General features: G+C 43.9%; 2 protein-coding genes across 3 annotated transcripts; both read right to left on the bottom strand.

Moving 5' to 3' along the window:
• Positions 1-4,003: 4,003 nt before the first annotated feature.
• On the bottom strand, positions 4,004-4,901 carry LOC124679246 (heavy metal-associated isoprenylated plant protein 16-like). The gene is made up of 2 exons (XM_047215042.1): positions 4,640-4,901; positions 4,004-4,510 (listed from the first exon to the last, which is right to left on the bottom strand). The coding sequence occupies exons 1-2, from the start codon at positions 4,643-4,645 to the stop codon at positions 4,133-4,135; spliced, it is 384 nt and encodes a 127-aa protein (XP_047070998.1). The 5' UTR covers positions 4,646-4,901; the 3' UTR covers positions 4,004-4,132.
• Positions 4,902-13,506: 8,605 nt separating this feature from the next.
• LOC124679259 (heavy metal-associated isoprenylated plant protein 16-like) lies at positions 13,507-14,493 on the bottom strand. 2 transcript variants are annotated; one of them, XM_047215054.1, is made up of 3 exons: positions 14,445-14,493; positions 14,258-14,342; positions 13,507-14,138 (listed from the first exon to the last, which is right to left on the bottom strand). In XM_047215054.1, the coding sequence occupies exons 1-3, from the start codon at positions 14,448-14,450 to the stop codon at positions 13,795-13,797; spliced, it is 435 nt and encodes a 144-aa protein (XP_047071010.1). In that variant the 5' UTR covers positions 14,451-14,493; the 3' UTR covers positions 13,507-13,794. The 2 variants fall into 2 exon arrangements, with proteins under 2 accessions (XP_047071010.1, XP_047071011.1); XM_047215055.1 differs by having other exon boundaries at positions 14,264-14,342.
• Between the last annotated feature and the right edge of the window lie 1,115 nt (positions 14,494-15,608).

Genomic DNA, 15,608 nt, shown 5'->3' with positions numbered 1-15,608 from the left:
AACTTTTTTTGCATATTTTTTAAGTTACAGGAACCTTGAGGACTCCAAAAGGACGCTAGTTTTTGCCACGTCGGTTTTTATGGATGAGAAGGAACTGAATGCAAAGAAGTACCACACAACACGGCCACCGTCCTAGACCATGCCATGGGAGCACCCCTTTTGCCTTGGTTTGGACACCCACGTCTTTTTCTTGACCTAAAATTTTCTATATAAATCCTCAAAATCAAGAAGTCACGAGGACACGGCTGCAAATAGAGAAGCCATGAAACAGGAAAAGAACATGTGAAGATTGGAGGAGGAAAACCCGCCAGTGTTGCTCCTCCGCCTCCATCATAAAGAGGGAGTAGTCCCGTGGGATATGTGTTTATGGAAGTAACATATCATCTCTCTCTATGCGTACTCCATTGATTTAAAACCACATGAGATGCCCTAGATGATTGTGGTCATATTTTTATTATCCATTAGTTGGATCTTTTGTTTATGAGACAAGTTATCAGATGTAATTATCAGTATGTGATTGGTGTATTTGCGGATGCATATTTTACCCCATTAATGCATGCTTTTTGTGATCAAACTTGTATGCAACAACCGATGTAGTAGTATATGAATTGTGACAATAAATTTATATTCTACTAAGATTTTTACCTTTTCATTGTTTACCTCACTACGGATAAATGAATGCTTATACCAGTGTTCATCCAGTGACAATTAGATGACATTTTTTCTCGAGGTAGTAAATTGTTATTCAAGATCATGTCAATGCTTTAAGAAAGTACTTTGTTTTACTTAACACTACTAGGAAAAGGCCTATAGATGGAAATAGCACTACCGACGCACCAGCAAACCCATGCGCCGGTGGCAAATAGTGCCGGCGCACCAATATGTCGTCGCGCCGGTGATGGTATCTTACTGCCGGCGCACGAGCAAGACAGATGGGTCGGCGATAAAGTTCAAAGAGAACCAGACCATGCCAAAAAAATTGAGCCCCTTACTGCCGGCGCACCAATCCCTCTCCACCCCCACCCCGGTGGACCGCCTTTTCAGTTTTGAAAAAAATAAAAGAAAATGGTAGAAAATTCAAAAAAATCCTTTGATATGTCCAATACTTATGTAATCTATTTTTTGTGAAAATTTGAAAAAATGAATTTCGATATATTATGCAAAATGGCGTCATCTTTCGGTAAAACGGGATTTCTGGTTGCATACGACCTCCGATGAAAAACTTTTTTAAATCAAAATCTATCTACGCGAAATTTCCTATCCGAATTCAACGACCTACGGTCGTTTGGACAAAAAATGGATTCGTCAATTGGAAAACAGAAACATGACTTTTTTCAGGTTTAAGATTTGGGTGAAAAAAAAAGAAAATACCCCCGGTGCACCACCCTACTTGTTATACCGGCGGTAACATCTCCTATAAATAATGCAAACCGTCGACCTCCTCCTCACTTTCCTCACTTTCCCCTCTTCCTTCTCTTTTCCTCCTCCTCCTCCTCCGACGGACTCCACCAACTGCTGCACCGTCGACCTCCTCCACCTCCTCCGCATGGCCTCCTCCTGCAACTATGGCTACGACCACCTCCGGCGTCGTCCACCTCCTCCGGCCTCCTCCACCGGCCTCAACCTCCTCTGGCCTCCTCCGCATGGCCACCACCTCCTCCGGCCTCCTCCACCTCCTACACCGGCGCAGCGACAAGAACGACAACCACGGCCTACTAGACTAGCGCAAAAAGGACACCACAACCGCAGCTCACGAGATCTAGATCTAGATTTAATTTTTTTTTGTTTTCTGGTATAACTTACCGTCGGCGCACTAGGAAGGTGCGTCGGGGATAAATCGAGTTACTGCTGGCGCACGCCGGCGGTAAGCCATTACCACCGGCCTGTTCCCACCGGCGGGCTGGTGTGCCGGCAATAACCAATTTTGGTGCGCCGGCAATAAGCCTTTTCCTAGTAGTGTAAACTTGGTTTTAAAAGTTTTCTATTTTGAATGGAGTATTAGTGAGATTTGTAATATCATCTCTATGCTAGAACATGATGCCCATATAAATGTGTATCAATAACTACATGAAGTTTCCATCACTTGTAACTTGTTATGTGAAACTATATTCATGCCACCATATTTATGAGAGAGAGGTCAAGTTAAATCATGGACCCGGTCACACTAAAACTATAAGAAGCACTTCTTACTTTACTTTTTAGGGTTATACTACTATTTTTTGCTCAACCATGCTCGTGCATCATTGTGGTACAGGCCGGCCCATGTATCGCTGACAAAACTTGAAGCCGATTCTAAGATTGTAGGTGGAGATGCAATGGCGATAATGAGGTTGTGGGAGAAGCGGAGGGGATGGATATATAGGGTCGATGGAAGAGGCTCATGGTCTTACATGTGGGGTGGGGAAGTAGATTTTCCCTGTCAGACAAATAACGAGATAAATGATCAGATGAACAAGATGTCGATAAAGTGGATTGGATACTCGAGAAAAACAAGGATGAATTATGAATCCATACCATGTATTCACAAGACTCAGTAAGGGAGGCAACTATTTAGAAATAGAATATACTTTTTTTTTGCAGGTCTCACAACTTTTAGCTCCATGCGTTGTAAATCGTACCTCGATTCCTCCTCTGCCAATTAGAAAAAAGCTTGATGTAGAACTGTTAATGATGCATGGTCTCTCCTTAGATATGATGATCTTTTGGCTAGTTGGAAAGTCTGAAAAGGAGTGTGAAAAGGTACATTCGAGAGCTTAAATAATGTGTATTGTTTGCGCTGGAGCCTTTTAGCCTATATGAGCAGACAACGCTGCTATAAGATAAGATAAGCATACGGGTGGGATACTACTCCCTCCGTTCTGGTTTATATGACCTACATGCATCTCTAGATCATTAATTTGATGAACATATTATAAATTATACAAGTATTCTATCATTAAAAAGTAAAATATCTGACCTTTCTAATGATATATGTTTGTAGTACATATCTTGTGTTACGTTGATCAAATTTACGATTAAGGGATACGTGCATAATAATCTATAAATCCGGATAGAGGGCGTAGGAGAGTTAACAACTTGTCTTTAGAACAATCGCTGAATCATGGTAGACCAATTAGCTGGTTGCCGTGTTCCCTTCGGTAGATGGCTATTCTTTTTTCTGGTGCCTTTTCTTGTTTACAATTTGGAATTGTGGAGATGGCGACAATCTGATACCAACAGTCTTGGATTTTTGTTGCTGTCCTTATTTTTTGGTCAGAAGTTTGGTTACTCTAATCGTAGTCGCCGTAGACTCCACCAACGTGTGTACGACGTAGAAAACAATGCCATTAACAGGAAGAAGGTCATAAAGATACATGAATGAGCTGTCCATGGCAAATAGAGGAAAAGAAACGTGCTGGGGCCTCAAAATTCTGCAGCGATTTCATAGGAGTTAATTCAGGTGTTTTGTCTCTAGGGTATTGTTCGTATTTAGATGTTTTGAGCGTACCCAAAATTATAGATGTAAGTGGGTCAACATTATGGTATCCTCTATAATCTTTATTTCACCAAAATGAACTAATTTTTCAATAACATTATTATTTTGGAAAAGGTTATCGTTTTGAAGCTAAAGATTGTAGAGGGTATCTTAATACTGATCTACTTGCATCTTTAGATAAAACGACCATCAAAAAATAAGCATCATGCACTACTACAGAAGAAACCCGTATTACAGATCATTTCCTTTTGATGTTTTATTATGGAGATGTCACCATGGATATGCTGAGCAATGGATGGAAATGGAAACACACATGATGGATCGAATCCAATTATGTCCCGATCATGACATGATCTATGCCATATAAATCGTTGCATGCACGCTGTTTGACTTCTCGTCAACTGGTCATCACACACCACAGGGCAAGCCGATATGGCGATGGCGTGCACGAACCTGTCGAACAAGCCAGCGACTGAGAACGGAGATCTACGTTGGAGTTTGACTCGATTTCTAACTGGCAACCAAGAGTGAGTCCGTAGATATATCAGTTTCTCCTTTTTTATATATAAACTATATACACTCAATCAATAAACGCATGTGTATAAATATTTATAGTTGCTGGCAAATGATTGGCAAGAAGAAAAGGATTTCCGGCAATCACATGACGGCGCAGTTGCTGGGCTCGTCGCAGACCACCATCTGCGACGGGTATGGGTGGTGGTAGTAACCGGAGCCGGAGTAGCAGTGCGGCGGCGGGTACAGTACGGGCGCAGCTGGCTTCGGCTCCTCCTTCTTCTTCTCCTCCGGCTTCTTGTCCTTGACCTCCTCCACCTGCACGATGTGGGCTGAGCCGAGCTTCTTGCGTAGGCAGCTGACGAGGCACACCGGGTCGACGCCGTCGCCGACCACCTCTAGCTGGTCCCTCGAGTCGCCGGTTATCCCCATCGAGGTCACCCCGGCTGCTCTCGCCGCCATCGACAAGGCTTTGGACCGGCTCTTGTCGCACGACATGCTGACCTTGATAACGATCTTTTGCTGCAAGAAAAAACGATCGATCAGTCCATGTTTCAGCACCAGGATAGTTGATTGCTCAAAATTGAGATGCTGAACAATCCAACATGAGAAACATTAAAAATGGCAACATAAACTGAATAGGTTCCTTACCTTCATTGTGTGCTGCTGGGTTTTTCAGATGCCGCTCAACACGATGTGGAAAGATTTGTGTTCGATCGACGCTAGCTTAGGTTGAGAAGCTACTGATCGATCTTCTGCAGCTGCAATGCAACCAGAAGCTGTGCCAGTGTCTTCGAGCTTGTGGTTTGGTGGAGGAGATGGCAGTGGCCACACCTCTTTATATACAGGCTGTGGCGGTGATGCAGATGCAGAGCACTGACTGGTGCCACTAGTACTGAAGACTAAATTATGAGTGAACGATCCAAGATACAGGTATTCGTACTGGTAAATGGTTGCTGCTGGAAGACTCGGAGCAGCTGCGAATGCAGGCAAAGCTCCCGGTCAGTAAACAACTAGCCAGTGGCCTAGCGAACGCGTTCCCTTTACAAGTTCTCCGTTGATTTCCCGATCGGCAGGCTAGTGGCTACACCTACATATGGCAAGACCATTAGACAATGACCGTTGTGACGAGATCAAAATTCCAACGCGACGCGAGCAAGTTGTGTATTGGCCACGTTGACCGCTTCTCCGGAGCCGCGGCTGCGGGCGACAGTAGGTAGACCGAGTCGATCGGTTTTCAATAGTTTTAGTAAGCATAAATAGTTTTACTCCGTATAAAACATAGGCCATTAGGCTCGGATTTAAATTAATAAAGGTACCAACTGTCAACCGTTAAAGTTACAAGGTGCCGAGGAGAACAACAACAAAATCCTGATATATTACACGGCAAACAAGATGAAACAAGATATGCATCTGCAAACGTCTAGGTCTTCACACACCGCTAACTGACCCAGATCCGGTGGCTTGCCGCCAACTACATGTCCAGGCCAACGATACGCCGACCCAACTCGCGGGCTCCGGTGAAGTAGAGAACACCACCAGGACCAACATGACCTTCAACGCCGCAATGGAACACAGATTGAAGCTCGATTCACTGCGGTTAGGAGGAGAGGTGAGGAAAGGGGAAGCAGGCTGGAGGCTGAAGCATGCGGAGGAGGCCTACCGGTAGGCTGGAGGCTGAAGGATGCGGAGGAGGCCGACCGATAACAAGGGCGAGCGCACAGAGGAAGCAACGCTTGCGAGGAAACCTAGTCGCCACCCGTGTCGCCCAAGATAGAATGACGCCGGGGCGTGCCCAGCTTATTCGCTATTCTCCTCGCTATCTTGCCGGCCGGTTTCAATAGTTAGCAACTCCAAGCGGGAAGATATAGCAGTACATGCGGCTACGGTGCCGTAGGACGTCACCCACCCCATGGTGCACCTGTGCACGCAAACGGGGGGCATAGCCAAGCCACGTCCGGGACGTGGCTCGGCTATGCCCCCGTTTGCGTGCACAGTGCACCATGGGGTGGGTGACATCAATAATCCTAGATTTATGGGAAGATTCTTAAGAATTTGAAGTTACAGGATGGTGTGGTGATGCGTGAGTGGCTTGGGATCCATGGAAGGAAAAGAAAACTGCACAAGCTCCCAGGCTCTACGTCATCCCATAAGAGTGAGCACGTAAATATCGTAGGTGTAGCATTGCTCACGTGACATCCATGTGGTTCCCGTTTTTCTTCCTCCACACTCTTAGCATGACGAGGTGACCGGAGGCGAGCTGATCTTGAGGGCAACACGCCCAAAATAAACAGCCACCCGCGACACACTGATGGGAACACACGAGGGGCAGAGGCAAGGTCGCGTCGCAGATCGTAGGACAAAAATTCTCATGTCCGTAAGTTCATGTTTTACAAGAGTCATCATTCATATATTAGACCCATTTTGCAGGATCTAAGGTAGGGTATACGATTTTATTGAAGTCAGAAAATTATGTGGTGGAGCATTAAGTTTTCCAAGACCTGGATACTTTTTAGGTTGTACTCCCTCCCTTGTACGGAAATTGTCTTAAATTTATCAAAATTTAGATATATCTAGACACTATTTAGTATGAAAATACATTCAAATTTAGTCGACCGAGGGAGTCATTCATTTGTAGCATAATTTCAGAAAAAAAAAAGTGGCAGGGAGGTGCGAACGAAGCACGTTGAACGGTCGGTCTCGCTTTGACTGAATGGTTCAAATAAACTATTCGATGCACAAAAAAAAGTACTAGTGCGTCGAAAAAAATTAAGTACAAATGTCAAACAAACAAACAAATTCTTTTCAGCAATTGGAACGACCCTCCTCAAGTAATCGCCCTGGCGTCACCAGTACCAGTGGACCTTTCATGAACCCCCGGGCTGCCGGGCTTGTATGGTCAGTAATCATACCTACGAAATCATCAGTATATACCGACCGTACGTGCAGAATTCTGTCATAGTTGACAAAGCTGATGACTCCAAGGATGCAGTACTACTACTCCCTCCGTTCCATTTTAATTAACTTGGCTGTCTTTTTTGCGAAAACCCCCTACCTTTTCTTGTGTTTTGAGCATACACCGTTGGTTGCCAAGTCAACTGGAAACAGCCCCACGACACGTACCCATCGTCCCCAAGCTCAATCCTTCCCCTACCCCCGTCCCCTCCCTCCCAATCCTCTGCCTCAACAGTTCCACCCACCACCTCCCCGTCGCTGCCGCTGCCGCAGCTCCCCGTCCCCTTCTTCTCGTCGCCGCCTTCTCCCCAATCGTCGCCGCCGCTGCCCATCCCCGTCCCCTTTTCCTTCTCCCGGCCATGTAAAGCATCTCCACGCCCCCGCTCGAATCCATGAAAAAGGTTGGATTTTCTGGCCTTTTCCACGGATCCGGTGGCGGCGATGCGAGATCGGGTGGTGGGGAAGCCTAATATGGATGCGAGATCGGTTTCGGCAGCTGGAGACCACTACCAGGAGGGTGCCGAGGAAGAGGGTGCCGAGGAGCAGGTCTAGAGGAAGCCGACATGGTGGCGTGAGTAAGAGGATGCCGAGCAGGAGCTGGAGCATGGCGTCTCCGGCAGCGCTCCTGCGAGCAGGAGCTCGAGCGTGGCATTCTCCGGCAGTGCTCCGGCGAGCAGGAGCTGGAGCGTGGCGTACAAAGCAGAACGGGCGGAGGTGGGTGGCAGAGCGTGGCGTGCTCCGTCGAGCAGGAGAGCTGGTGCGTGGCGTGCCCAGCAGGAGCGGGCGGAGGCGGGTGGCGGAGGTGCTGGCTCGATCGATCCAGTGCTGGACGGAGGCAGACTCAGATCACAGACTGGACTGGACGAAGATTACTATTTTTGTTAAAGACTTGGACTGTAAAATGAGATTAGTGAACCGTTTTTTTCCTCCCGTGTTGATTAAAACGGGACGGAGGGAGTACTATGCAACATGATTTGATGTACGTATGTAGGGTCAATTTAGCGATCAATAACCAGATACGTCGTCATTGACCCGGACCAATCGAGCTTTCGACTTGTTTAATCATCTTGTTAATTATTATTCAGGTGCCGTAGGTATTATGCTTCATGTTCATATTAGTCAGCAACTCAACATGCGCATGCGGCGGTCTGGTTTGCCCCTCTTCTAGAGCCTACTACATGCACAAAATAAAAACCGTGACAAGAGTCGATCCGGATCAAGTAACACTAGCTAAATACATGTGCGTTTCTACTGAGTAACAACAGAGCAAATATGTAGAATTAATGTTTAACAAATCATTCTATTTCACAACGGCAGTGTATTAGGGTTTATGTTTGTGTCACGACACACGCATATGTACTGCCTCTGTTTATATAGTCATTTTGAAGACGGGCCCATCCAACATAATGTACTGAGACATGAGTCGTCTCTCCCTCTCTTTTCTTGCTTTCTTGTAACCCCTTTCACTCACCCACTTTACAACATTGTGAGTTACTTCTTTTTGTCTCCCTAAATCATATTCAATATAACTCAACCAGCATGGACTCTATCATGAAAGAGGGTGGAAATGCACGCCTACGCATTTCTAACGTCTCCTCTCCCGTACTACCACACTACACCACCTTGCCAATGTGTCGGCAACAATATCAAGTTAGGGTGCTGCCCAAGCATCTAAATTTGAGGTGGCTAGTGTTACGATATGACTCGATCCGAGATACTTCTCAGAACAGATCACCTTATCTGCATATTATTTTTGAGATTATGAGATTAATTAATGTTGGTAGAGTTTGCAAATTTGTAAAAGTATATATAGATCGAGGGAAAGTTAGGGTTAGTCACTGTCTTGCCAATCTGGCGAGAATAGAGCGGAGAACTGTATTTACGTTTGGTTCGGGTCCTGATGCTTTTCTTCAGGAACTTGAATTAGAACAACTTGTAAACCCTATTGCTCAATAAAGATCTGGTTTTACCCGCAAAAAAAAAGTTTGGAAGGTCATCTTGGTGACGCCAATATGCCATATCCCTCCATCTTCATCATTCTCCTCTGCCCTCGTCGTCTCTCTCTTCCTTCCTTCCTCCTCTTCACCTTCCTCCTTTTTCTTTCCATCCATGCTCCTCATCCCACCTCATCGGATGTCATCCTACTAGTTTCATACTCAGTGGCCAGATTCCTAGATATCAAAGAATTTTAATATGGCACGAGCCAACACCCGGAAGAGCCATGTGACAACATGATGTCATGGCACTGCCACCTCACCAATACTTGAAAAATCCAACAATTAGCCATTTGCCACACCACGCATCAAAAAATAACACGTTCACTCGATATAAATTCCCATATTGAAAGAAAGCATCACATCAGAAAAAGCCAGTTCCATAATGAAATATGATGGTGAATATGCCTGTGCGTTGCTGAGGGTTAATTTCTATTAAATTTTCTTTAGGCCACGAAGAGTTTAACTACTCGAGGCTATATCCTATATCAGTTATATTACATGATGGCGCCCAACTAATAATTACTTACACAAATGATAGTATTAATACCCGAGGCATAAGCGAAAAAATATGCCAGAATTCATAAATGTTCGATGTTAATAAGGAGTTTCCGCAGCACAATGCAGTGAAACACAACAATTCTAAGCTTATCCTCACAGAGTGTCTAGTTCTAATATCTAGAACTGGGCTCCGTGCGATGGTAATGTACTATAAAAGAAACCTAGCTCCAATAATTATTCTAGGGCGCACTGAATGAATTGATTAATCTAAGAGGCTCAATTGATCACTATCTGTCCAACTCTCAGCTGCTATCCTTCTGATTCATATTTGCTCTACGCTTTTGGTCAAACCAATATTAAGTTGATCTTTGACTAAACTCGAAACAAGAAGTAAATAAAAACGGAGGCAGTACACACATCATGACACAACCGCACTCTACGTACACAAGCAGAGCACTAGTGCAAGTGATGACTAAATTAGGGTGACTCCTTGCAGCTGCTAAGCTCCCAATTAGTAAAGCCAACTTACGTGGTAAACGCCGGTCGATCACAAGTTATATCTGGAATAACTTTCAATTTGAAGGCTAGCGTAGCCAATCAGTGAGAGAGATCCAACTTGAGCCGATTCCGCAGCCCACTGGCCACGTTGTGCGTGTCCACAAAAAACGCGTCTGCGTGCTGATTTATGCATGTAGCGGACCGAGTCTGACTGTCTGAGTCCAGATCAGTTTGTTAACGACAACAACTGACAAGATATACCGGTACATTATACTCCCACTTTATGTAGTTGGCTCTTGGCTGGATCTGGTTCGCATTTTATCAGTGTAGAGTAATTTGACTAGCTTACATGAATTGTCTAGTAATTTCTTCTTCTGAAACACCACTTCCTATTACCATCAAACAATATGCTAGCTAGCTGCATTAGCAAAGCCATAATAATTTTGTGCAACCTTTATCTAGCAGGTCTTTTAATAACCTACAATAAATATAAGATTCATAATTTCAGTTCCATTTTGTTTTTCACGCTCCAGCACTGGTTTCGTGGCAGCTTTTATACTTTTTAAAAATCTTGCAATATTTTACCACAATTCTATAAAGCTCAGGGTGGATCCAGAACATTATTCTAGGGTGAGCCAGAGCTTAATTGGGCTGGGCCTTATCAACCTTTTGCTAGAGTGGGGTAGAGCTGAGTTGGGCTAGACTAAAATCTCTTACACCTACTCGAACCACAACTGGCACAACCTCCGGGGTTTTATTTTTTTTTCCTTTGCGTTAAAAATCATGTCCTAGTTCTATTACCTTCTCTACCCTCTTCATTCAATATTACCCCTATCATATGAATTTACTAAAAAATAAATTTTATCAAGTTTGAAAAACATATAAAGAATAGAAAATATTAAATTGCATAAAACATTACAATATACTTTATAATGATTCTATTGATATTGTTATTTATTGTACATGTTGTTATTTTAAATTTACTTTTGGGCAGAATTTACAGACAATTACTTTGAATAAATCTAGAAATCATGGTAACTAAAAACACACGGAGTATCTATGTCAATAAACCATAATTATTTGTTACATTTGTTATAAATGCAACAAGCAACTAAGCGAAGAACGAATAAATCACACTTAGGGCATAAGATTTTAACGCGGAAAAACCTTTGCAACAAAGAGAGAGAAAAAACACAAACATTGGAAAACAAAATTTCACTATATTGAGAGTGTTTGCACAACGACATGGGTTTTTCAATGAAGTGATAAACCCTATCTGATGGCTAACAATGTATTTATAGACGGAGAATGATCGCCGGCACAAGCCTCCCGACGACGAGCCACGCTCCGTTCATAAGAAATTAGCCTTCCTTTTATATAAATTTGGATCACAACATAAAAGCATTGGTTATCGATAGATTATTATTTTGGCAGCACATATGGATATAGCAAAACTTTGAAATATACATTCATACTCGAGCATGGAATTGTGGCGACACAACTAGTCAATGAAGAATGTCGCTTTCGAAAGCTTGTTTGCACTTCGCAGGTCATGCTATGAATAAATTAGAACTTTTACCGATGGAACCTTTACAGGTTTAAACAAGCACAGTCAATGTACAGTCGATACATAAAAGTGCATATTTATTATTTCCAAATATAATTACTCTTTAGAAATGAGGCAAAACCTTGTTTAGTCTATTAATCAATAAGAAGGTTACCCTGTTATTTACGAAAAATACAAAAATGAAAATTACTACCGCCTATGGTCTAGACAAGCTAGAACCCAAAGCTGCAAAGCACGACAGGCCACAACATGACAAACTCAACACACCGAAAGAAGAAAACTCACATGATCAGTTAGCAACTTCGTCTTCCCGTCAGATGAACACCTAAAAAACTCTTCACCTCGGACACGGTAAGCCCACGCAAGTGAAATCGTGTCTTAAAGACCACAAACCAACAACTGGCAGCTCTGATTTTGACAACACGTTCCGGAGTAGATAAATACAAAGCTTGTGCCGAACCGACCTACATGGGTTATCTAGATGTGCAACTAGATGGACAACCTATATGAAAAGCAACACAAGAAAGATTAACAAGGATACATGTAAGTAAAGGATAGAAATAACTGCAAGGGTGGAAACAAAGATGTACTCCCAAAGTTCCTTTCTTTTTTGTGGAAGTGTGTCTCTGTTGGAGAGGTGCGGCGACACAAAATTCACCAATGCCACAAATGCACGCCTTATTCTCCTCTTGGTCACACGACAACGGCAAGCACATGATCGACTAAGAGGTGGCCTTGAAGGTGACACCAGAACCTTTACGAACAAGGTTGAGGAAATATCTACAACTCACTTGGAGGCTCCCAACGCGATCAAGAAGCTTTACATCACCAATATTGAGCTTCAAGACAAACTCTTCCGTCTAGGGTACCCAAACACCCTGGAGTAACAAGATCCGCAATGGATTGCAAGCAGGAATCAAAATTTCTTTGGTGAAACCCTAGATCAAGGCCTTCTCCACCAAATACCAAAGTATCAACAAGATTTTGGAGCTCTATGGTGGAATATCTTTCAAGACAAAGATTTTAACAACAATGGAAGAGAGAGACTGAAAAGGGGCAACCTCGCGTGGAAGAAGGAGCCTTTTATGGGTCCACAAAATCCAATTGTTGTGCGTTGTTTTCCATGGCCACGTACTACCGGATCCATGGGCACTACAGCCGAAGGATTCGGTACTACTGAATTTGATACTGGGCTTAGTACAGGAGGCACCTGCAACTCGCTTACACTGCCTAGCCAGGGCCAAGCCCCTCCAGTGCTAACCCGCCGTACAACCTAATCCGGTGAGAAGCGTTACTACCGGGCAACACTGGTAATTGATCCAGACCTAGGAGACAATAGAGGACATGAAGATTTGGGATTTCTCTCTCAGCATAGGATGGAAAAGTGGGTGCAAAGATTTTCATGTGTACGTGGTTGATCCCCCCCCCCCGCCTCCACACACACACACTGTACGAAAACAAAGTTTAAAAATACCGGAAACCATTTCTATCTTCTCACTTTTTGAGGGACATCAAAATGTCCTGATACTCTTGTGCCTTCTTTCAAAAAAACCTATATTGCTCATGCACACGATTTTGAGTATATACCATAAAAGGTATGAGTTTATGCCATGCTTAGTTGGTTCTTGCATAGATCTACCATGAATTTTGTTTTGAGATTTGTGCGAAATAGTTTTCTAATACGGTGAAACACGATAGTATATTTTGAAACAAAAGAAAACCTTGAGTAACTAAAATAAACCATGAATAAAAATTATGTAATATTCTAAACATCACACGCTTTGAAAAAATATAAAAGACTACATGAATCTCAAAGCGGCATCAGACTCATCGGAGATGACCATCTATGGCACCGGTGGGTACAACAGATGTCACGATAAATATATTTGCAATTGGTCCTAAATTTAGACAGTCTTTTGTGATGAAACTTACATTACTTTTTTCAACTGTGATCAGTTTAGTTTAAATAGATGTCTACGCACACCGGATACCCTTAAATTTGATGAAAATAAAAAAGAGGGAAATCACATACCTCCACGGACCAAATGTGATATTTACATCAATTACATTGTATATGTATAGTTCTTAAGCATTTTGGTACTGTAGATAATTCTGAATTGCACGGTCTAGACAGTATGTGGGTAGTGATTTCTAGTAATGATATATAGATGCATGAATCGCTATTTTTGTCTCGCTATGCGATGCACACAAGACACAACCAAAAACCACTTTGAAGTGTCAACAAGGGATGGCCTCTTTCTGGACATAGTACTCCCACCATTTTCTAGAAATCACATGATGGAGCAAGCAGCGGGCTCGTCGTAGACGACCATAGTCTGCGACGCCGGCGGGCAATGGTAGCAACCAGGGTAACACTGCGGCAGCGGGTGTGCGGGCACTTGCGGCGTTTTCTCCTTCGTCTTCTCAGCGGGCTTCGTCTTCTCCTCTGACTTCTTCTCAGCGGGCTTCGTCTCCTCCTCCGGTTTCTTGTCCTTGACTTGAGGCTCCACCTGCAGGATCACGGCCCGGCCAACCTTCTTGCGCAGGCAGCTGACGAGGCAGACCAGATCAACGCCATCGCCGATCACCTCCAGTCGGTCCGCGTAGTCTCCTGTTATCGCTACCGAGATCACACCTGCATTCACCTGGCCATATTAGCATCCTACAGATATGATTAGGAGTTGTTCCTGAGGACTGAGATTCACCCGATCGAGGGAAAATTCCACAAGAAAGACAAGCACTAAAGGCCAATACATATACCGGTCGTCCTCGCGGCGAGCTCCATGGCTTTGGCCCTGCACTTGCCGCACGGCATGCTCACCATGATAACAATCTTTTGCTGCACACAACGACGACAACAACAACAAGCTTCAGTTCCAGGCTGCTAAAGCTGCTGATTAAACAAGCGGGATGACAAGTAATTAAAACTGAAGCGCCTTGCCTTCATTTAGAAGAGTCGATGTTTACGTACTGGATGCCTATTGGTTAGGAATTGGGAGCTGAATTGATCGAACTTACCGATCTCCCACTTATATAGGCGCGCGGAGCAAACTATCAACCGCTAAGGGCCAACCCCATTGTCCTTTTAGTCGTCTCTCCGTGGCCCAGCCCCAGCGGACAGCTACGTACGGGGCCGTGGATATGCGGCGGCCGCAGGGAGCTGTCTCGTCTCTGCCGGCGCGCATGCCGCTGCCACTTGATAGGACGATCGAGTTGCGGCGGGGGTGGCGTGCGCAGGCGAACAGCTCTGAGTGAGCAACACGCCCGCTTACCGTGGAATCGGTCGTGGAGTGAAGATGTGTTGAGGAAAACATCCTTGCTTGGTGTGTCTAGGAACAGACGAACAGGTGAGTGAGAGTGAGACCAATCAACTAGTACAACACTTTGCAAGGCGCAAGGAGGGAAAGGGGTGGCTGGTTGGGATGCACCTCAACAATTGATTTCGAGTAATTTCTGAATGTACTGAGGATTTGCAAGTGTAAGAGGAACGTAGGGGCCGGAAGACTACATTCTAGAAAATGTGCAACTGTCAGCATGTATAGTTTGCAGGATTTCCAAAAATTAAGTGGAAATAGGAAAAACATACAAATAGGTTGAGTTACAGGAAAAAACATACTTTTTTCTAAATGATTGTGTGCATATACCATATTTTGTCATAGAAAAAAAGGAAAAAAAGATCTTCAGATTGGATCTAATCGAAATTTTCCTACGAATTCATACAAATTAGACCTTAGGAAAAATTCTTACGAATGCAAATAGTACAAACCAAACAACCTCTATAGGAAAACAAATATCTCATAATAGAATTCTCCAAAATTTTATGGAATTTCTTTGAACCAAACAAGCCCTAAGGCTAAAGTTACGCTCGCAGAATATTGTTTCCAGCATGGGCAAAAGGGGGTTCTCAGTAAGCTTCGACATATGCCTCGGAACATGCACTAGGTGGCTTATGCCCACTATGGAGTGGAAGGCGGATACTTTTCATTTCGGAATGGGCCATGGAATGGGATGTTGCCGCCGTGTTTAGTATTGTTTTAATACTTTTATTATGGCTTATCTTTCATGGTTGTGGGTTCTATTTTTGTGAACTTTGTCGCAATCTGCT

This window comes from Lolium rigidum, chromosome 7 (assembly GCF_022539505.1).
Source record: "Lolium rigidum isolate FL_2022 chromosome 7, APGP_CSIRO_Lrig_0.1, whole genome shotgun sequence".
Taxonomy (NCBI): domain Eukaryota; kingdom Viridiplantae; phylum Streptophyta; class Magnoliopsida; order Poales; family Poaceae; genus Lolium; species Lolium rigidum.
The sequence above is the reverse complement of the archived record's forward strand: the minus strand, read 5'-3'. Positions and strand labels throughout refer to the sequence as shown.

Bases quoted from the DNA above. Each gene is read 5' to 3' on its own strand.
- LOC124679259 (XM_047215054.1), bottom strand. The intron at 14,139-14,257 runs GTATTGGCCTTT...AGGTGAATGCAG, and splicing joins CGCGAGGACGACCGGTATAT to GTGTGATCTCGGTAGCGATA.